At 41.1% G+C, this 23,742-nt stretch overlaps 1 protein-coding gene across 1 annotated transcript in view; it reads left to right on the top strand.

Annotated features, from left to right (window-relative positions):
* Positions 1-1,506: 1,506 nt before the first annotated feature.
* Positions 1,507-23,742, top strand: part of SLC41A1 (solute carrier family 41 member 1) — a 44,847-nt gene continuing 22,611 nt past the window's right edge. Inside the window, exons 1-3 of the mRNA XM_044446158.1 lie at positions 1,507-1,645; positions 3,614-4,957; positions 21,790-21,897. Coding sequence (XP_044302093.1) covers positions 4,571-4,957; positions 21,790-21,897 — 495 coding nt within the window. The 5' untranslated portion in view covers positions 1,507-1,645; positions 3,614-4,570. The remainder of the gene's footprint in view (positions 1,646-3,613; positions 4,958-21,789; positions 21,898-23,742) is intronic.

The raw sequence follows: 23,742 nt of genomic DNA, 5'->3' as shown, positions 1-23,742 counted from the left end.
ATTTGCATTATGCACACCCTCACAATATGGAAGAGTTTAGTCAAAAAATGGTTGTCATAGTGAGCATGTCCATTCAGAAAATACTAATTTTAAAAGCCGAACCGGTGAGATGAAAAGTAACTTGTCCAAGAGATTCAGTACAAGATCTGAACTCTGAAATAAACTCTGAAATAAAACCAGTCTTTTGTACCCAGACACAGATGATGCTGGAGCCCTTCACTTGCCAGCTTCACAGTTCATTTTTTTTTTAAATCACCAAACTTAATCGAAAAAGTAGGGAGCCTGGAGAGCACCAAGAGGTGTGTTTTCATGCGTAATGGTTCATATGAACAACAGACTTGAGAAGTAATAGGAAAGCATTGTGAATTCTGTCAGTTGCATGAATATCACGTCTTGTGTACCTCCGATTAAGGCATCTTTCTGGTGTGTGCACATAAGGTGACATGCATGTACATGCAACCATTTCATGTGCCAACCTACAGGGAAAATGCAATGGTTCATATATATCAGTGTCTATTCACAAACCATTAAAAGCTGCATTACATTTTGATCTCCTGGACCTCTAAGGGCACAATTCCGTGTGGGTTTCTCAGAATGAAGTTCTAAAACTCTCAGCACGATTGTTGTTGCTTTCTGTCAAAACACGCATAGGATTGTGCCTTAAGTTCCTATTGCTGGTCTCCAACAATTGCTGCTTGTGAGTTGGAAGGGGAATATGATCATTTTTATTTATTTTTGACATTTGTACACTGCTTAATAGCCCAAATTAATTCCTGGAGGCGTTCCCTTTCCCCTTAGAAATCCTACGACCCAGCCTACATACAAAGCAGAACGAAATGGTGGAATCGTGAAGCAGTAACAAATATACCACCTCAAGTTGCAGGTACGACGTTCTGCTATGAATGCTTCCCCGGAAAAAACGAACGAAAAGCCAGGGGAAAAGGCAGTCGCCCTGCTTTCTTCTTTCAGGGAGTTCGCTTTACCTAAAGGGGCGCTGACAAAGATTACCCCCCACCGACGTGATGAAGTGGTAGAGCCCACTGTAGACCCCCCTCCCCACACACATTTCTCGGCCTGCGACCCTGGCCGGGCGAACTGGCCTCGCCTCGCACGCCAGACAGCCTGACTCCCTTTCAGCTCACAGCTCCCGGGAAGCAGCCGCCCGCTCGCACACTTCCGAACAGCTGCAGCAACTGTCCAGAAAGGAATGCCACGGCTTTCGCAGGGAGAATGTGATTGGCCACCCGCTTGCCAAGCCCGCAGCACATCCTCCCTCCCCTCAGCGCGTGGGGACGGCACCTCCTAAAGTCCGCCTCCTTCCCTGCTGCGGTTGGCTGGACCGACCACCAATCCACTCCCGCACGGCTGGACTGTCATTAGCGTCTACTAGGAAAGCCAATCAGAGGCAAACAGGAGTACAAGCCGCGCGCTCTCATTGGTGGCTAGTGATGTCAACTCCCCGAGTGAGGGAGGAGGTTATATCTAGCCCGCCTCTGCCTTGCTCTGCTCGCAGCAGCAGTAGCGGCGGCTTCTCAATGCTCGGTCCAATTGCAATGTAGCAGTGGTAGTGAGAGGTGGTCGGGGGCTGGAATCCAGGAGGAGAGTCGGGAAACCGGGGTCTGGAGGCAGGAGCTGCTGGGCGCAGGTAAGCTCACCGGTTTGCTCTGGCAGAAGTGAGGTCCGACAGTAATTACCGGAGCTGAAGACGCTTGGGCTTCTAGGGATGGGGTAAAAGGAATAGGGGATGGGTTTACCTGGTCGCCTTTTCTCCGTCCCTTATTCGCTCCTCAGCAGTTTTTCTTCTTGCACCACAGACTGGTGTTTTGGTGGGAGGACCAGCCGGGGAAAGTAAGTTATTTAGGATAATGACTGAGGTGGTAATGTTGGCAGAGGAGTGGGTCCCATTAGGGTGGGCGACAATTCTCTTGTTTTAACTATTGCTTTCGCATATGGTTCCCCCCTTTCCCTGAATGTGAGGGCACCTCACTTTTGGGGAAGGGGAGGTGTGGCTGGAGATGCATGATTACTGATAGTGGAATGCAACTGTGGGCAGAGGATATGATTGTGTGCGTGTTTTTCAAAGCATTTGCTTCCCCTCAGAATCAGATGCGGGAGATAAGGATTAATTAGTAATTTAATGTTTAGAAGTTGTGTTTCTTCTAGCTGAATTAGAGATGAGTTAAATCGGAGTATTTATTTATTTATTTTTGCTAGGAAACAGGTTCATGACTAAAGCATGTAACCAGACTTGATGCCTGCTCATAGCATGGGTGCAGATTTAAGATGACTGCCCAGGCCACCCAGGTGTTAAAACAGATGACATGGCATATAATCTTTTTTCAGGAAAGGCTTCTGTTTGTGCAATCCTTGTGAAACTCATTGGGTTACTCGGAATCCTGGAAAAGCATCATTAATGACCTGGGTCATGCAACTTAATGGTAAATGACCCAGTGCCTGACTCATCTGTTGGCATCACTTCCTTTCTAAATTTCTTCTGATGTAAAGTTGGATTGCTTAACCTACAAACTGTTATCCAGAGTCCTTAAAGCTAGCATCCCTTACTTAGATGAAATGATAGAAGCTTGCCAATATGGCTACTCAAAATGACTTTGGCTCCAAAATCTATGAACTTGCGGCTTATACAGGTGATAGTTATTGCCTCATTTATGATCTACATACCAGATCCTGACAGCAGTATGTTTATGTGGGACTTAAGAAAAACATGATAAGGGACTGTAGTTGGTTGGAGTGATATGCAGCACATAGGTCAGATGTAAAATTTCATGTACTTGCACACAAATAGATCATGAAAGTTCCTTTTTCTCTCCCAATATACGGAATTGTGGCAGCTCCGGCCACAGAGAAACTTACTTATGCCTGGCCCTCTTCACTTTGAGGACACATTTAAACTTTATATAAGATCTTTAAATCTTAACCAAGTTAGGATTTAACTGCCCTAAAAGACAATAGAACTTGGAATTGTTTGTCCCTAGGCTAGGATCTGCTGTTTTACTCTATAGTTGTTGGCTTTTAAAAAGCATAATGCGCAAGCACAGTAGAGGGCAGTAGTGTACACACATTAACACATTCATGCCTCTTTGGCTAGGTGTTCTTGATATCATACTTGTTGCAGTCAGAAGCTGTCAAGCTTTTGGCTTTGGACTCTAAAATTGCCATGTGTGCCTGTTCTGAGAGAAGAAAAGCACTGAAGCTACCCTGTGCTGGCCTGATATGTTTTCAAGGATGCTCATTGGCTGCAGTTCCATGGGCTCACCAGCAATGAACAATGGTGTTTGTCCTCTGCATGGAACACATCTGTGCCTTGTGTCCTGTGACTTGGGCGTATTAAGATTTAAAACGGTGTTTAATGTGCAAGGCTAGAGGAAAACTGGGTAGGCACAGTAGTGACAGCGGAAGCATAAGGGCCTCTTCCTTTGCAGCTGTTTTTATACATGTGCTAGGCGTACCTTTTTTTTTACCAGCATTAGAGAAGAACAGTGAAGCTATTGATGTATACACCAATGTATAGGAGGGAGGAACTTTATGAATGAAAGAGTTATTCTGTAGTTTCCTAAAAGTTATATCATGTATTTTCCATTCTTCTGTTTTTAAGGTGTAGTTCCCTGAAGAATCTACAGGAGAATTTTTAAGCACTTGCACTGGACAAGCTGGTAGCAAAAGCCTGTGTAGGGACTTCGTGTTGCTTTAAATAAAAACCTTCATTACCACATGAGATTTCCTTTCTGAGAAAGAGGGTGGCTCTTCTCACCTCCACTGATAACCAGGCTGCCGTGCAAGAAGTTTGAAAGGGGAATTGGACAGGGTGAGAAGGCAAATGGCAAGTCATTAACGAAGCCCCTCATAATTATCTGGGACTCCATGAAAGCAAGGAATCTTTCCATTCTGGAGAAGAGAGATAATTTGAAGACTTAGATTTTTTTCAGTTCTCTGATCCTTCCAACTTTCTGGATAGGAGGAACTGGCTGGGAGGCTGAATTAAAACCATTTCTATTTTTTATTTGTTTTAAAGCTGGAATCCAAATAAATCTCAAACTGTTTTTAAAGACTTTAATTTATGAAGTGCCTTTCAGAAGAATTTTTTTTTCCATCCACTTTAAAGAGCAATTGACATATTCGTGGCAGTTGCAGTAAGAACTGGGACTGAAATCAGGAGGACATTAATTTGAGAAGATTCTCCAAAAGTTACAAACCAAAGAAGCAAAATAGTTACAGCATTTTATACTGAACTTTGTGCCCCAACAATTTTAGGCTGCGGGGAGAACTCTGGGAAAAGCAAATCAGAGTTAATTTGATCTTACTAGAAGCTGCTGCAGTTTTTCTGCTGGCTCCGTGGTTGGCACCTCCAGTTCTGAATTGTGCTTGATGGGGGTTTTTGTTAAGGGAGCAGGCCTTGCAGCTAAGGACAGTATTGTGGAACTGGGGGGATTAGCATTTATATCCCACAAGCCATATTGGCTTGACCCCCAATCAAAAGGCTTTTTCTCTAACCACTGCCTTCTGTAGTGTATCAAGGGTTGAAGGCTGGAGAAGTACTGTATAATCTTGCACCATGACATCCAAACTGGAGCAAAAGGAAGCTCATCACACCAATGGAGTGGTGCTACCCATTGTTGCAGGGCCTATAGAGTGTCTTTCCAGCCCTGATCGAGAACACCTCGTCGAATCTTCTGAGTTTTTAGGACCTGAAGAAGAAGGAGAAGTAGAGGTGGTGGTGATTGAATCCCGAGCCAATGCCAAAGGGGTGCGTGAGGAGGATGCCCTGCTGGAAAATGGCAGTCAAACTACTGAGAGCGATGACACCAGTACAGACCGAGGTCCAGAACCAACCTCTCCTCTCAAAGAGACCTCCTTTTCCATTGGACTGCAAGTCCTCTTTCCTTTCCTGCTGGCAGGGTTTGGGACAGTAGCTGCTGGGATGGTGCTAGATATTGTGCAGGTAAGACTGAGAATCCTCAGCATGGCATGGACTCAGAATTGCATATCTGGATGTGTACAATATTGTTGGTAGCATTATGTTCAGGGTCTGTAAATACTGTGACCTGTTGCTTTTGCTCTTAGTGGAAGGCTAGAGTCATTCAGTGAAATACTTAGCAAGTAATTGTATGTCTAAGCGTTACAGGTTCTTCCTTCCTAGACAATTGACTACATATGCTCTAAGTAAGATAAGCTTCTCTGTAGTGTTCTGGAAGCAATGACATTCCAGGTGAGTCAGCAGCAATACCTGCAGCTGCTCTTGCTTTTCCTCCATCTGAATACTCTTTAATAGTCCAAGATTCATCACCTTATAATTCTCAGCATTAAGTGACATAAACTGTCAAATCAAGCCTGTAATTTAAAAGGAACTTCTAGCAGATTGGAGAGCAAGAAATTTAAAAATATTTAGGGTTCTCCTAAGAGTGCAAATTTAGAAAGTAAATAACTCAAGGCAGTTTAATATGCGATTTGCATAGTGCAATCTGGGAATGAGTCAAATGGTGTAGGAAAACAATGTTGCCAGTGGCCATTTCTGGTAATGATATCAGTGCAGGCAAATTAAACCAGCTACCATGCAGCTAAAGCCTTCTTTAGTAGAGGGATGAAAAAAGAAACTAATTTTTAAAATCAATTAAACTATTAAAAGTGGTAGAGAATATTGTGAGCCGCCCCGAGGCTTCGGCGAATGGGGTGGCATAGAAGTCCCAATAAATAAATAAATAAATAAATAAATAAATATGTGCTTGAGTTTTTGTATGCAGGCACTGTAATCAGATTTAAACTCCTTTTTCTTTCTAATAAATATGAGAAATGCACAGTGCCCAACAGCCATGATGCAAGTTGTTATGTGAAACTTGTTCCTCTCTCAAATGACAGTTCTGGGTTACTGGGATTACAATGTCACTAGACTCTGCAGCTAGCTGGCAGGTCATGTTAAAGGCCATGGACCTGCCACTAACCAGAAAGAATATGGGAATCCAATCCTTTATGGGTGACTGGACCAGCCACAGACTCTCAGTTCAACCTACCTTGCAGGGTTGTTGTTGTGGGAATATGATTGAGAGCAGGAGGGGGAGAATGATGTATGGATGTTCACCTGAGCTTGGCTTTAAGTTGCTTGCTCCTGAACAGGCAAATGTTGGAACAGAGTTTCTTTGATAAAGCCGGCATTAAATGTCTCAAGATGAATAAAAGGGATTAAGCTTGCCATAGTTTTCTGCTCTCATTCTTTTTGTCAAAAGCTAATTTCATATTATCTGCATGATTTTAGGAGCCAGAGAAGGATTTTATTGCTAGATTTTGCAAGAAGAGCATGGTATAGCAGTTCTGCATTCTGATAATTAAATTAGATGGGAACTATGCTTTTGTGTTTTCTAAACTGTATTATTACATCTAATAATGTTCCAGTGTACTACCTAAAAAATGGGATTGTGGTAGTCTGTAATTCAGTCGTCGTTACTCTTGTGAGGTGTCCATATTACTGGCATTGCTGGCTATAGATTCACTTTGCTTTTGAGTAATGGATGGAGATATGATATAAATCTGCAAACTAATCAGGACTGCAGTATATGTGAAACAACAGTAGACACTATCTTTTTAGTGTATGGTGCTACATTTCATATGATGAATAGCAAAGTTTTGTGCACATTTGACTATCAAGTGTGCAAGCAGTCAATCTTTACCAATCTGAGCTTTGTTGACTTGTAGAATCCAGTCTGGAAGATCTTTGGAAGAAACTCACTACCTGACTCCAACCTACCTACCTCAATGGGGAAGTGATATCTCTGAATGAATATGTAAACTCTTCCTGTGTTACTATGTTGGAATAGAAGCCAACTAATAAGGAGTATGCTAGCTGGCATATTCCCTTTTACCTACTGGAGAGCAATTCTTTCTCTTCCAGAAAGGTTCTCAGAAAAAATCTTAGGCATTAACAATTATATCAATTATATATATCTTCTAATGCAGTCAACTGGGAGTACAATAATTTGCAGCAGGAGTTCAAAAACTTCAAATCTGGTCCTCTCGGCATGCCAGTCTGACCTTCTCATATTGCCCTGATGACCATACCCCATTTTCCTTCCCCTTCCACCAACCAACATTTTTCTGTGTGTTTTTTCAGCTTTGTGATTCCCCTCTTTCCATTCTGAAAAGTTAAAATGCTTTTCTTCAGGCTTAGCCACTGACAGTGCTTTAAGCTGAAATATGTTAATACTTTTGGAATTTTGGCTTTTCCCCTTTTGTGGCACCCTCATTGACCATCCCTGCACACCATTGGAATGGAACCTCCAAAACCTTTTCTGAAATGTAATTCAGCCCTCAGGCTCAAACGGGTGCTGCACCCCCATCCTATTGTGCAAAATGGACTTATTCAGAAAAAGTATATTTTAATGGCAGTCGTATTTTAAAAGTGTACATGTAAGTGTTATGTAGTTATAGGATATTGCATATATGTCAATATTTAAAGCATTAATCTTACAATGGAATTACACAAAAGCAAATATAAAAAGCAGCAGCCAATAGAATAATAAAATTAAAACTGAAAAGTAATTTGCTTGAACTGGCTGTGTTTCTTCAAAGTCAATGTTGTTAATACTTTCATGCTCAGTTCATTTCCATTGGTATTTCAAAAGTGCTTTCAGATTTTTCATAGCTCAGTAGGAAATCTGAAGCACCCCAACTTTTTTTTTTTGGCAGAAAGATGTTGCTCTCAAATCCTGTTAGCATCTCCTTGAATGTCAGTGTTTCATGCTTATGAAACCTCTTGATTTCAATATGTTTTCAATTTTAATGTGTTTGGTCATCTCTATTCAGGGAAAAGAGCTGTCATTCTGAACTGCTTGATTCCTGATCATCTAATTATAGCAACTTAACATCCGCAACCTGTTCCATTTTTTATCTTTTCCCCCATCTCCATGTTCTCCAAGGCGCTCTGGGTGGTTGCTCTGCAGGGCTGACTGACAGCTCTTCCTTTGCTTTTATGAGCAAGTTGAGAGGAGATGGTCTTTTTTCTGGATTGGGAGTAGAAGAAATTGCTGTCTACTTTCTGACATCAAAGTTGGTTTATAGTTTCAGCAAATCCCCATCACTGAGGTAGTTCAAAAATAGGATAACCTCAGCTTGGGGGCTAGAGTATCTGAAAAATGCCATACCTCCCTGAACTTTGAGATCCTCTTGAAAGGCCCTGCTCTGAGTTTCCCCAGAGCTGTGTGGCTACCAGGAAGAAGACCTTCTCAACATGTCTTCCAGGTTGTGGAATGCCCTCCACAAAGAGTTTTGGTAGGTTCTTTCCTCTATAGTCATTTGTGAACCTTATCTTAATATCTTGAATTGTGTTGTGTATTTTTTCATTGTGTTTGTTATGCACATTCTTTGCATGAGAATGTCCCAGGTTCAGTACCTGGAGTCTCCAGATAGGGTAGGAAAAACTGCCTAAAACCCTGGAGAGCCTCTGCCAATACATGTCAAAAGTACTGAGCTAGAAGAACTAATGGTCTAACTCAGTATAAGGCAGCTTCCTATTTTCCTAGTTCTGTGGTGAAGCTGATTTTATTTCTCTACTGATAAATTTTAAAGTTGTTTTGCATTGCCATATTCAGTATTGGTATTGTGCCTCTTCTCAGTCTGTCGCACCCACTGGATCACATGTCAGTGCAATAGTAAGCTTGTGCTTCCTTGAAACAGCCCTGGAAATGAGCTGAAACACTAATTTCCAGGTAACTGGACTGGTCAGTAGAACTCCTTTTTCTTTTTGTCCCATTCTGGAAACTAGTATTTCACTTTGTTTCTGGTTGTTTCAGAAAGCCCTAACTTCCCATTGTGATGACAACAGGTAGAACGCCCCCCCCCCACACACACACACACACAGTGCATGGGCATTGTGAACCATCCAAAGTACATTGTGGTTGGGTGGACTTTATCAATACCGGAAAAGCAGCAACAAGTTTTAAGGTACAGACAAGTCTGATTAGACTTCAGTAAAATTTATTTGAATTGTTCAGACTTGGAACAAGCTGTTTAAAGAGATTGTGGTTTCTCTTTCCTTGGAGGCCTTCAAGGAAAGATAGACAAGCCTATCATGGGTATTGTAAACAGACATAAAATATTCTTTCTTGGGGCAAACAAGTAAGGCTATGCAAGCCATTCAGCTCTGATCTTCTTCCAATTCTGATACACCATTTTCAGTGCTGGGTACATTTGTTTCTCAAAACCACAGTTCTTAGAGTTACATAGTGTGTACTATTGTATGTTTATTGGAGAGAATACCAAGGAGTAGATTATCACTGTGGTGAAACATAGCAGTACCTCATGAAGAGCAGTCTCTCTCAAATTTCCCCTTGACCTTTTAAAGACCTTCAGGCATGCCTTGATACTAAACAAAGGATTGGTGTGCTGACAGGGGTATGATGAAGTTGGGAGTTAAGATGGATATGTGTGTTTATTCTCTTTTATATGATATCCAAGGGCAGATAAGTCACTATTCTGTAATAGAACAGTACATTTTACTGCTATAACGAGTTTAGTCCAGTTTATAATACTGATGAACCTGCTGTTGGAAGGAATACCTGCTAGTAGTTTTGGAAAAAATGGGAACTCAGTGATTTTAAACATCTCTGCTTGAATAAGCATTGTAATTTAGGGTACAGTCCTATGCATTTTTGGACACAGTCCAACAGCTCCCATTCAACATACTGACTGGAGAACACTGGATGTTGTTTTTACCTAAATAAACATAGGAGTGTGCTGTTTGTTCCAAAGTTCTCTGCACAACCATGAACTGAATGGAAACGTGGGGATGACAGCTTGAAAGACCCTTTACTGTTTTGTGCAATATGGCTTGAAATTCCACTACCCATTTAATGCAAATCACCTACCTCCTGTACAGCAGTAGCCAAGAGCTGGCTACTTTAAAAATTCCTTAGCATGCAGGTGCTTGCATATGTAATGAATGGTAGCCAAACATCTCTTCAGAGGTATAAGTGGTACTTGAAACATTGCTTCATCAAAACCTCATGTGGGGGAAATCCCTGAAAGAAGCTCAACATTCCATTCTGAAATACTATTATTCAGTGTATACAAATATTTGTGATATTTAATTACCTAAATATTAGATACTTTTTATCCACTTTAGTATATACTCATATTTTTATAGTTTAGAGAAAGTGTTACTGTAGTATAGTATGACACAAGGAAAAGGCTCTCTGATTTTTTTTTTAATTTTCTGGACCACATTTAGACTACCTTTAAGAGTGAATATTCTCCTTTAATAACCTCAGTTACTATACAAGTTCATATGAGAGGAGGTACCCAGGTCTTTTTGGAATTTAAAGGTCAAATGAGTACTTTGAACTAGGACCAGAAACAAAGGAGAATTCAGTGAAGAACTTTTAATACTGGATGCAGAGTGTTGACTTTGGTGTGTCTGCCATGTTCTACATCATTTAAAAGTGTCTAGGTATTTTTCAAAGGCAGCCTTGTGTCTTCCAATAGTCTAGCCTACATGTTACTAGAGCATGGAAGTTGTGTCTGGTTTGCCTCTCTAGGAAAGGATGCACATGATACACCAGTGGTAACTGGTTAAAGTGAGCTATAGCTGCCAGTTGTGCATCCATTAGTAATGTTGAATTTCAAAGACCCCGCCCCTGCAAATGTGATCTTGGAAGAGGGGATGTAAACCCATCCAGCTTAGGATAGTCAGTCCTAGTTCTGTGGATTGCTAGATAATTAAACTGAGGTCACAGAACGTGTAATGTCAAGAATTGTCATCTGCCATTTGGTGACCTGTTGATGCTCAGATGTACCTCTCCACTTTGGAATAAACACTTGTCATTTGCTTATCCAATTTGTGATGCTAATAAAAGGCTAAAAATGGTTAGTACTTCAAAAGTGAAAGCTTTTGGCACAGCTGCTCTTTTTTTCTCTCTCTCTCCCCCTCCATTCCTCCTCCATTTTTTGGGGTGGAGGAGCCTGCTCAATCTCCCTGAACTGCAAATGTGCCTTTTGATAGTCTGAACCAGACAGTTTATTACTGTGGTTCGTGGCATACTGCCATCTGAACAATGAGGGGTTCTGCTTGAGTTTTGATTAATCAGCAACCAGATCCGGGTTCCTCTTGTATCTTTTTCTATTTCAGCTGGTCAGGATGCCATGATAAATATTAAATGTTTACACTATAAAGCACAGGCCACACTTGGAATACTCTGCACAGTTCTGGTCTCCAAACCTCAGAGGAGCTGGAGGATTGCAGCCAAAATGATCAAGGGATTGAAGCAGCTCCTTCCCCTCAGTAGAGGTTACAAAGTGTGCAGTTTCAGTTTAAATAATGTAAAGAAGGGAGCAAGTGATGGAGGTGTATAAAATTATACCTGGTGTCAAAGAAATGGTCAGAAGTTTTTCTTCCTCATAATACCAGAAGATAAGGTCATCCAGTAAAGCAGACAAAAGCACATGCATAGTACTAATGTTTACTTGAGACTTTCATCGTGCATATGCATTCTGCAGGTGCTCTTTCCTAACCAGAAGGGACAATACAGAGAGCAATTTGCCCCAGGCACTTTCATACTGGGCCAGTGTCTAAAAGTAATTTGAGTAAATATTGCTAATATAACTGGAGCTAGAAGATCAGATTGGAGTTGCTTGAGCTTGCTTGTTTGCTTGTTGCTTGCTTGTCAGTATTTCAAGTCCTTCTAAAGAACTTAGAATGGCATAGATGTTTCTTTGCTTCTTTTCTGTTGAGAAGCCAGTCATACTTGAACATGGTTAGCAGTTTTTCCTGTGTGGCTTGATCCCAGCTGTTTACCTTAAGTTTCTACTTGTCTAATTGACTCTGGCCAAAAAGCCAAACTGCCAGCTAATGACTGTAATTTCCTCCTATACTACCTATAATGATCACTCATGGGAACTCAGCTGTAACAATGTATTGCCTGAAGCAGAATAAATAGCACTCTTTTTTTTTCTTCTGCTTGCCCGTCCCCCAAATACCTGTTGACCTGCAAAAGTTGATGTACACATTCACAGGGTGATCAGGAAGAGACCTAGTAACATAGGGTCTTATCAAGTCTTTGGGTGTTAACACTGGGATGTATCCCATCTTAGCAAGGAAACTGAATGCTCTGTGAATGCAAACTGATTTGTCATTACACTGCAGGTGGTAACTGGGAGAGCAAGAAGATATTTGACAAGTATGTTTTGGAGAACAGCATCGTCTTCTAGGTGGGTGGGGTGGCAAAGGCAGAACTCCTGGTATCAAGCTTCCTCACTGTCAGAGCAATACAACAGTGGAACCAGCTGCCTAGAGAGGTGGTGGGCTCTCCCAAACGAGAGACATGCAGAAAGAGACTGGAGAGCCATCTGAATGGGATGGTGTAACGTGGTGTCCTGCAACAGCAGGGGGTTGGACTCAATGGCCTTCATGACCCCTTCCAACTATTATTCTATGATTCCCAGTTAATCTGATTCTGATATGACTGTATGACCCCTCTGGATCCCTCCTTAGACAGATATATTTCAGCAGGCATTTGTAGCCTCTTAAGCCAGTATTATGGCTCATATTGAGGGGTATCATTATTAGTACCATCATTTATTTCATTTCTATATCACCCCCACAGCTGAAGCTGAGAAAGTTTGAGACTTTCACTGGATGCAGGTTATATCAGGTGAAGGCAGCTAATGAGTGACAGATGTGATCTGTGGCAGCCCGTTTTATGACAATATGGCTGTAGGCCTGGGCAGACAGTAACATATGACCTACAATACACTCAGCCTACAAGCAAGGGAAGTTGTGGTTGTTCCATCAACTTACAAGTGAGGTAGTGATAGAGGCCAATGGGAAGCTTCAGAGATCAACTCCTAGTCATATTCTAATTCATGTACACTGTTCTGAGAGTGTTCACTAAAGAACAGTTTATAAAAACTTTAAATATTTGAGATTACATTTCAATAAATTCATTTCAAGTTTTACAAACACCAGATGTGTAAGTGCTACTGAGTTTTTATATGCCAAGTATAGAAAGCCGTGCATTTCTTTCTGTACAAGGAAGGTGGCTTGATGTTGAGCCCAGCTTTGAAGTGTAATTGCATCTATTTGACTAACACTTGAGACTACATCTAATACATGGCATATATTAGAAGTATGCCCTTTTTTCCAGTGTGCACCCCAGCTGTGAACCTCTATATTTGGCTATTTTGCTTTCGCAGCATCCTGATAATTCTGCTAAAATATACTGAATCTTATTAATTTGACAGTTATAGGATAAAGATACAACAGAAGTCCTACATACATAGATGCATAAAATAGACCTATTGAAATTAATTAGCCATGAACTAACTTGAGTCCCATTCATTTCAGTGGGTATACTTTAGGTAGGAGTTATGTTGAATTTGACCCATAGTATTTAGGGCTAGGTTTGTCACCCTCTGCATCAAATTCAACTGTCACTAGGAAGCAGCTGTTCCACTGTTAGAACAGCTGCTGCTAGGTAAACCAAGAGATCTGAGGTTGAAGCCCCTAGAACAGTAACAACAAAAATGTAACAACTATGCATATGCTAATTTAAATATATTGGAAAACCTGTGTGCAGGGATTTAAAGGATGATCTCATCCATAAGAGTGATTGTGAGCCATCTTGAGACCCAGTTTGGGTAAAGGTAGGGTTAAAAAGTTCTAAATAAATAAGAAAGGATATATGGAAAGGGAAGAGGAAGGCATTTAGTTTCAGAGGAAAGAACCCCCAGGCAAAAAGATTCAAGGCAGAGAGGGGAGGCCGCAGGAGCTAAAAATGTCATATGGACAAAAAGCCAGCTGATCTAGGGGATCAAATGCAATAGACTTGATCAGAGGCCTTATACCTTTATTTCAGCAACTACCCATGGACAGCAGGGGAGTAGGCCAGGTGGCCTTCCTTAAATCTGGGGCTCTGAATGAAAGATTTGGGGCTCTAATCCTAGTGGCCCACCTACTAACAGTGCCTCTGCACAGGGCTATTCCACCAACTTTGCCCAGAGACTAGCAACTTTTGTCTCCATCTCTCCTTGAGCTGGTTCTCGTGAGATCTTTTCACTAAGATTTAGTGCTTGATTTTGCTCTTCCCGACTCTTTTTTCCTTTTGTGTGAGATCTTTTAGATTGTAAGCCTAAGGGCAGGACCTGTCTTATTATTGATCTTCAAAGGCCCCTCTGATTACCTTTTTGAGCTGAAGAGTGGAGTAAAAATGCTTGAAAATAATCATTTAAAAATATTCATATCTTTAGCTCTAAGACAGCAGCATTTAACAATGTGTTCTGGGACCCTGAAATGTGCCTGCTGGAGTTTTTAGAATTCCCAGTCTCTAATGGAATATGCTTGAAACGCTGGTTATAAAAGAAGAGCTGTTTGTCCTCTGAAAGCAGAAAGGTTTTGAAACCAGCTTTCTAAAAGTGTTGCAGAGAAACCCATCTGGTATCATTTCTGCTTGGATGGATAAGACTGTAGTCTAGCTGCAGGGCATGGCGTGTGTTGTTTGTAATGGGTCTGAGATGGTTAGAAAAGTTTCCATTTTACTAGGTGCATGAAAGTACTGTGACAAAGCAATCCTTCTGAAAATGCAGAGATTCTGTAGGATAGCTTTAGACTTCTGTTTGAACTGGAGGCAAATCCTTGGGTCTCCTTCCCTACAGAGATGCCTCTTTTCATATTAGACACTGAATGTGTTAGGAATGCCCTTCCTTTGAGTGACCTGAGGTCGTAAGCCTTTCTTTCAGTGCTTTGACATCTTAGAAGGGAACTCTGTGTGGAAGCCAGCAAGTCCCTGGTTATGGTTATAAATATGCTAGTAGATCCTGGCTTGTGTGTGTTATTAAGGGAGTTGGCAGGCACGCATGAATCCTATCTTCTGACGTAAGTTAAGTGTCTTATTTTGCTTTCCCTGGAAGAGCTCATACACCCTTGGATTCTATTCCCACCAACCTCTATAATGACTCAGATCAGATTTATCTGGTTCCAGATTGACATGCAGGTGCTGCTGATCAGGCAGTGGGAAAATTTCTTACTAATTTATGGTATCTTTTTATGGCAAAGTTCTGGTAGTATCCAGGAACTAACAGATGTGTGTATAAAATCCTGTTGCTACCTATGGTAGATTTCCTACCAATGCAAATAGCATTGCCAGAGGAATGGTAGCTGTCTGTCCTTATATACTGGATAGAGCTCAAGACTGCAGTACAGGAGGAAAGCGTCACATTCTCCCTCCCTCTCTGCTGTGATCCGGATAATTATCATCCTCCAGGGAATGCTCTTCTCAATACTTATGCATTAGACTCCTATAGCTGTCATGTTCATGTCACCATGCAGTGTGGGTTATTCATGAGAAAACCTGGGGTTGGCCAAGAAATGATGGAGCATCCTTCTTCTTCTCCTTCACCCTCAGTGCCCAGCCAGTATCCTATATCTTTGCTGCATATCTCATAGTGTCTCTTCCTCCTCACATCAATCATTATCCTTGCTTGTTCACCATTGCGTTTTAGGTGCACAGTTGTGTCCATAATGTTTTTAATTAATATTTTGTTTTTGTCAGTCGTTCACAAGTGCTCTTCTCTGGCTGTCTGCGAGTGGAATGGCAAAGTGCATGGAAACTGGCAAAATGAGGCTGCATTTAGGCCTGTTTGCACACAGCTGTGAGGAGCCAATTGCCAAGTTCTTAACTGAAAATCACTGAAAAAGGCAAGAGGGACAAGGTAAAAGTGGGTGCACCCAAAGGGGGGGGGGGTAACTTAATGAAATTCTCTAGATTTTAAGTGCTCAACTGACACTTCTCAGTGCCTTCCACCTTTTTAGCACTTTCTCACATTTTAGCTCTTTGTCCCTCCCCCCCTCCCACTAGCGCTGCTCTTTCTTGGGTAATTGCTGTTTGGATTACTGTGGTTTCCTCACAGTTCTAAAAATAAAATGTAGAAATGTACACAAATGTAATGACTGGGAAGTAAATGGAGGGGAATTTGTGCAGTCAATGTACACATTTATTTGTTTATTTCAACAGTCAGTGTTCCAATAAGATGTGGGGGGGAGGGGGGGCACTGTCTCCCCTTCCTGAGAGGTGTCAGCTCAACACTTAAAATCAAGAGGGGTGCATTATTTACTGGGAGATACTGTTTCCTTACCTCTTTTTGATGAACATTATTTTGCCTCATTTCCCCCTTTATTGTGGATTTTTTTGTCTCCAACTCAGCAATTGGTCCCTGGCAACTGTGTACAAATGAGCTTATTTGCAATTTTATCTTGTCAGTTTTAATGTATGTTCCCTACTCTACTTCACTGTTTCCTTTGATAGTTGAAATATACAAGGAAATTAACCAGACAAGATCATACATCTCATAGCCACACTTGTGCACTTGCAATAACAACCACCACTACCACATTTGACCAGTCTTTTAGGGCTGATTTTTTAAGGGTTAGCAAAGTGCTGCCTGGGCAACAGTAGAGGAGCTGTCTCCGGCGGTGATAGAGGCAAAATCATAAAGAGTCAGGGGGTTTTGTCACTCCTACTAAGCAGCTTGCTAGCTGATCCCACGATGAAGTTGCTTTTCTTGGTTTGGCTGACACAACAACCCACTGTGAATTGAACAACTCCAACAAGTTACAAGTTGTCAAAGTGGCTTGTTGCTGGAAATAGGCCACTTTGCAAGAAACAGTCTGGGTTAGAGTGAAGCTCAGTGATGATTAAGTTCCACATGTTCTGTGAACCCTGTCAGTGTCACATCCAGTTTGGCCTTGAGAGCAAAGAAGCTGCTAAGAAATTGGTTTAAATGGCCTTGCAAAGGCCGGGCACTTCCCTATCCAAGGCTCCTCAAGACTATGTTTCTTGGGAGTTGTAGTCCAACGCAATTGGAAAGTACCAGGCTAGGGAAGGCTGATTTAAGTGTTCTGGTGGTACACCAAAGAAACTGTAAAAGTATGAAGCTGTTTTATGGATGTTCTTCAAGACTACAGCTCTAAAAATAGCTCATCTTTATTTCAGAATAGATTCACTGGCCAACACAGATTTTGGTGCCTTGAATGTTAGACCTGTTCCTGGGTATATTTGACTCGCTGATTCCAAAAAATGGTACCAATTTTTTCCTATCATCTCAAGTTTTTGAGATACAGAATAAATGCCATATACTATTCTTCACTCTGGTCGCCCATCAAAAATTAGGATATTTTAATGTAGTGTTTTATTTAATCTCCTTATAGCATAAAAGAAACAAAATTAAAAGAAAAGTAAAATACATTAAATCTGCTTATTTCAAAGGCACAAGTTTATGATAGAAACATTCCAATCATTCAACACAGAAGCAGCTGCTTTTGTAAAATTTCTGAGAATGGGAAATGGCAGGACAATCCTGTGTAAGGTTCCAACAGTAATCTGCCATCATGTGTGCATCCCATCTTCCTTGCTATCTGCCTTCCATTGTTTTTAATGTCTTGGTGAAATCTTTCACCTTGCTCTTCACTTAAGTCACCAAGGTTCTCTGGACAGCAATCTAAGTGACTGTGCAGATAAAGGATTTTAACACTCATTTTACAGCCCAGCCAGTTGAAAGAGCATCTCCTCTACTAATTGAATATAGTTGTCTGCCTTCTTGTTGCCAAGGAAGTTTTCACAATGAGAACAAATGAAGACCAGACACAAGATTCAGTTTCATTCATTGATTCTATGAAATGTGGGTCATTAACGAGGTTTCCTACTTGCGTACCGGGCGTACTCCCCACAAATATAGCAAAATACATTGTGATAATTCAGGCAGCATCATTGTGAAGTAGCTATAATCTCTATGGTGCTTGATCTGCAAAAATGAAAAGATATGAGTGGGAATGTACACACACCTCCTATATGATCATGACTATTATGCAGTTAATAAATTGCCCTTTAGAATCCGTTGTTTTTGATGTAAAATTACAGTTGGAAGTATGTAAATACACTCACTGTATCTGCTAACTTGTACACAAAAACATCAACTAGGTAACAGAAGAACAAGTTGATCAGCAAGATCATTTCAAAAACTGACTAAAAAGTTATATAAATTTGACCATATCTAAGAAACTAGAGCCAATGCAGCCTAACCAATGCAATTTTCTGAATCGGTGCCCCAAATAACCCCAATAACGAGTCAAAAAAGCAAGGCTCCAAGAAAAAAGTGGAGGGTTTTTTGTTTTGTGTGGTTTTTTGTTTTTGTGGGGAGTTTTTTTGTTTTGTTTTTGTGGTGTTTTTTTTTTTTTTGTTCGTTTGTTTTTTGGGCTGTGAATGTATCTAGATCCCTGATGCTACTAAGTTAGTGGCACCGAAAGTGGGCAAGATGCAGGGGGTGGATTAGAATGGTAGTGGCAGTGGTGTCCGTGTAACTACAGCCTCAGATTCTGGATTCTGCTCTTTTTACTATTAGGATTATATGAAATATTACAAACTTTTTAAAGAGTGCAGTATTCTTCTAAGAAAATGTGAGGCATGGTTTTTCCCAGTATCCCTCCCTTCTACTTTAGAAATCAGGTTTGGCATACAAAATGCCTTTATGCTAGTATTTTACAACTTTCACAGTTACAACATTGGCTGCATTCAGATGATCACTAGGGGAAAAGAAACCATGGTGTCTTCTTTCTCCCATGCCCCCACCATTTGCCATTTGGGCACTGCATGATCTCCATGATTACCTTCAAAATGCACAGCTCCCCATGTTGTCTGAACCCTGTGAGGTGTGCAGTGAGGTGCCTATGTGGCTTCTAAACCATCCCAAAACTCTACAACAAGCCATGGGTACTGGGTTGGTTTTGAAGCCAGACCTACCATGCTCCTTGCCAGGTCTAGACAGTTTGAGAAGACATATGCTACAAAGGTAATTATAAAAATCAGGCAGCATGCTGGGGGTAAGGGAAAGGAACCACTATGGCTTTTCCACTGATGATCATCCAAATCCAGCCATCAGTGTAGGTACTTTTATCTTTTAAAGTTACCTATATCTATTCTTAACTGGCAATATTTTGTGTTTTTACTTTTCATGTGTAAAAGCCTATGTTAAACTTTTGTCTTCCATTAGATCACTTTCATGATAATAACCAAAATAACATAAATATTATTTAGATTTCTAGAATTTTGTTTTTCTGCTTGCAGAACTAAGTTTAAATGAAATGTGTTTAGATTATGGGCCCAACTGTTCTCACTGCCAACTTCAAACTTTCTTCAACCTTAAGCTCACATTGATTTAATGTCTATGTATTTGGAACATATAACGAAAGGATCTGCTCTCTTTAGTGTTGCACAACGGTCTGCCAATCAATCCTAAAAATAACCAGTGAGGAAAATGGAGTTTGCTGGCTTCTGTCCATGACCTTAAAGGAAGAGAAGCACCTTGAAGCAATGTTCTGCTTAAGGGAATATGTTTAGAGGCTTCTATGTACCCCCTACTTTAATGTTCCTGTGGTATTTTGCCTACCTTTTAGTGCATTTTTTCTTTTTGAGAGCACAGCCAGAAGCAATAGATTCATAGTAGATTGTTCAGCAAGGCAGTTCTACCTCCTTATTACAGCTTCAACTGTCATTTGGTCAGTTAGCATGCCTGGAGCGCAATGGGGTCAAGGCATATTGGTTGTGTTTGTGCACAGGACTAAGCCATGATTTAGGTCAACCAAGATTTTTTGCTTTAGTCACAAGTTTGTTTGTCATTCAGAACAGATTATGGGTTGAATTGTGGCTGCTTGTTGGATCATAGGTTGTCATGCAAGCACTTCACAGTGGTTTTAAGTAAGCTTTGTGGACCACAAACAATGCAAAGCGAGACCATAGTTTGTGAACTCTGGCTTGTTTGCAGCTAGCAACCCTGAATTCATCTGTAGTACGTGGTTCCCACATAACTCACACTTATTGACAGTGCACAATTCAGTGATAACCAATCTCATGTGTTGTTGGGTGTGGAACAACCTGTACTCAATCTTTATTCTGAGTTGTTAGGAGTAAAACAGATCATTGTTTTGGAGATGAACAAACTGCCCATAGTTTATCTCTTTCTGGTTTACTGCTCTTCCATCCATTTTGCTAGCATTCAGAACAGGTTTGTTTCCAGGATGTTCTTGCTGAACACCTCAGTCTCAGGACAAAGAGCAATGCAAACAAGCCAGGAATAAGCCATAATTCTGGCTTCAATCAATACAACTAGCCATGGTTTAAACAAGACATACTTCCTAAGCCAACAACCATGGCTTTTCTTTGAGCCCTAGTTTAGTTCAGGTACAACATCATTTGCTAACTATTACCACAAACAAAATAACAAGTTAGATTTCAATAACTTATAGCATGGCCTAATTTGGACATCACAGCAACCCAGGATGTTTTAGAATCCGCTCTTATTGTGAATGAAGTGGGAGCCAGTGTGCTAGATTTTGCTGCTCCATTGCTCCTAGTGGACATAAACAACCCAGGATTTCTACATTGCTGGGGTAGAAACAGCCCAGGGTTGCAGCTCATGGTTTAACTATGACATGGAATTCTGATGTGTCCTTCTCCACAAAACACTGAAATCCTGCTTCACATTCCCGGATTATTTTACTCCTTCCACTTGTAATGGAAGCAGTTGGGCAATGGCAGCCAGCACAAATACTCACTTCTGCTTTGTTCATAATAATCCGTGTTGTTGTTGTTGTTGTTTTTTAAAAAAAGCCATGTGATTGCAACATATAAACTGGGCCCATGACTTTGTGTTAGGTGCCACCTAGAACGTGGACTTGAATTTTAATTTGAGTCAAGGAAACTCACAGAGAGAAGGTTTCCACTCTTCTTGCACTACCTCTACCACCACCAGTATAACTCTGTTCTCCTCATTCCACCTGGCCAGGACTGACATACATAGGAGGGTGAGTATGAGAGCACTGAGGTTTCATCCATTCCAAAATGCTCTTTCCCTTCTTGCATTAAGTAGAAACTAGACGTGACAGTGCTGAACTGTTAAATTATATTTGGACGTCCTCGTTGTTAGAAAGTAAAAGATAATCTTTTGTGTCTATTTTGAAACTTTTATTTCTTGCCTGGAGCTTTTACTACTTTAGAATCTTTGCTCTGTAATTAGTACTACCTAAGAAACCTTTACTTTGCCCTTCATACAGAATGATCAGATTTATCCTGGAAGGGACAGGGTGTTTACAGGTCTTTGCATGAGGGAAAATGAGTTTATTTGTGCTACTTGCCTCCTTTTTTGCCTCTGCCCACACTTCTGTTTTTTATAAGAACTTAATTGGAAAACAAGAAGACAGGATTCCATCTTGCATCCTTTAGCCACTCACAGGCATGCTTGTTCAGAAGTTATTTCCAATGTGTTCAATGGATTCTGTATAGAGTTTCAGCCTTAATTATCTCTGTTTCCAAGATCTAGTCCATAACATTTCAGGCAAATGGGTGGATTGTTCATCAATAAGCAGAATCTGTTCATCACGGATGCAATCATTTGTTGCCTTTGACAAACCTTTCTGCAAGCTGTTGAGAAACCTTTTGCAAAATGGCCCATGATATTCTTGTACAGAGGATTCTGTGACCAGTACAGCACACTCATTTGTGTCCAGATGCTGTCCCTGTAGAAAAATTAAGTATATATTGCTCTCCTTCTCATGCTTGGCCAAAACTCTCCTAGCATGGCGGAAGAACATCAAGAGTAGGAAATAAACATCTTCCTTATAGCAATGCTGCTGCAGATTTCCTCTGCAATCTCTGATAAACTGTTGGGAAAACCCAGAGTTTAATGTAATACAGTTCAAGAATAACAGCTTTCTGCTGATTCTGAATGCTTTTCTTGGTTTTGCAGCACTGGGATGTCTTCAAGTATGTAACCGAAGTATTCATCTTGGTTCCAGCACTTCTGGGACTGAAAGGGAACTTGGAGATGACACTAGCTTCTCGACTTTCTACAGCTGTGAGTATCTTAGCTTTACGACTGGCAAGTGGATAGCCATTATTTCTTACCTGGCATATATTTTACTATTGCCAGGTAAGATATATTTTATTCTTTGGCATATATATCTGTACAAAATGAAGCCATCAGGATAGCAGTTGATAATGTGGAAACTGAATGTGTAGTGGATCACTTTCCTGGGGTCACTGATTACTTGCAGTAGTGAATGCAGTCCAGAAACAAAGCAACAAATTGCACTAGATCATATGGCAATGACAAGCATGAGTAGAGTGCGGAAAACATTTGGCAACCAAGTGCAGATTGGTTCAAGTAATTATTTTTCCTAAAGCAACCTACAGTTGTGAAAGTTGGACACTGAAAAAGTTAGACAAGAGGAAAATTGACTCATTTGAGCCGTGGTATTGGCAGAGGCTCCTGCGCATTCCATGGACAGCAGGGGTGACGAACAAGCTGGTGCTGGAGCATATTAAACCAGACATGTCCCTGGTCAGCAAGATAACAAAGCTGAGACCCACTTATTTTGGCCATGTCATGTGATCAAGCTCATTAGAAAAAGATAAAATGCTTGGAATGTTCAGTGGCAAGAGAAAACCAGGTCACCCAAGAGCGAGGTGGTAAGACTCCATCAATGAGGAGATGGACCAGAGCATAGTTCAGCTGAAAGAGGTGGCACAGGATTGAAAAGTGTGCAAGATTTGGCCCATAGGATCACTAGACTAGTTGGTCTAGTTTGAACAGCTGAACATGAAGTAGTTTGAAGTAATGTTATCTTAGAGTTTCTGGAACCCTTAAAGTGAACTCTGGACTTATAATAAGAAAGGGCTTCTTTAATTATTGCAGATGGTGAGATTTCTAGAACTAGCACGATAATTTTGAACGCAGAGATTGTGTGAAGCTAGGCTAGCTTTCCCAACCTGGTGCCCTCCAGATGTTTTGGACATTAATTTCAATCAGCCCCAATGGTCAGGAATGATGGGAAATATAGCCTAAAACATCTGGAGGGCACCTGGGAGGGCTGAGTTAGACCAAGGTGAGGATTCTACATGTGTAGCTGCAATTTTTACTTTTTTGGTGAAGTATCACATGAGGCCACTGTCACTAGGACTGCAGCATGGTTTTCTGCTTTGCTATGAGGCATGGCCAGACACTTCTGAACCAATATAGGCAGCTCCTAGATTCACTGCATCTGCATGTAAGCAAGTGGAAGTCTAAATATGCCCAATGGCCTTTGTTTGAGTTTCCAAGTGTGGAAACACAACAGAAAGCACAGTATAGCTTGGATCTCAAATTTCCTTTGTGGCCAGAAAAGCCCAAATAGAATGGTACTTTCTACCTCTGCAGCCCCTGTACATCTGCTCATGCGGCTGGGAGACTCTGGAGAATGGTGTGGGAGGCTGCAGATGGATGAAAGAGTTGGCAGAAGCTTTGCCTTGTGTAACTTCCTGTCCATTCATCTACTCATTCGTTTGTTGCTTTATCACCCCACCACCACCAAGACACAAAGTATTTCTCAGTGTAAGACCCATTTTAATTTATTCATCATGGTTGTTGTAAAGCAACCAAGAATCAACCAGTATTATAGTTTATATAATAAATCCACTTGGCTCCTGGGGAGGAAAGCTATGGCAAATCTAGACAGCATACTAAAAAGCAGAGACATCACCCTGCCAACAGAAGTGCATATAGTCAAGGCTATGGTTTTCCTAGTTGCAGTGTATGGCTGTGAAAGTTGGACCATAAGGAAGGTTGAGCGCCAAACAATTGAAGCCTTTGAATTGTGGTGCTGGAGGAGACTCCTGCGAGTCCCTTGGACAGCAAGGCAATCAAACCGGTCAGTCCTGGAGG

The sequence above is a fragment of the Varanus komodoensis genome, unplaced genomic scaffold (genome assembly GCF_004798865.1).
Source record: "Varanus komodoensis strain SLA01 unplaced genomic scaffold, ASM479886v1 scaffold1, whole genome shotgun sequence".
NCBI lineage: Eukaryota > Metazoa > Chordata > Lepidosauria > Squamata > Varanidae > Varanus > Varanus komodoensis.
The sequence above is the reverse complement of the archived record's forward strand: the minus strand, read 5'-3'. Positions and strand labels throughout refer to the sequence as shown.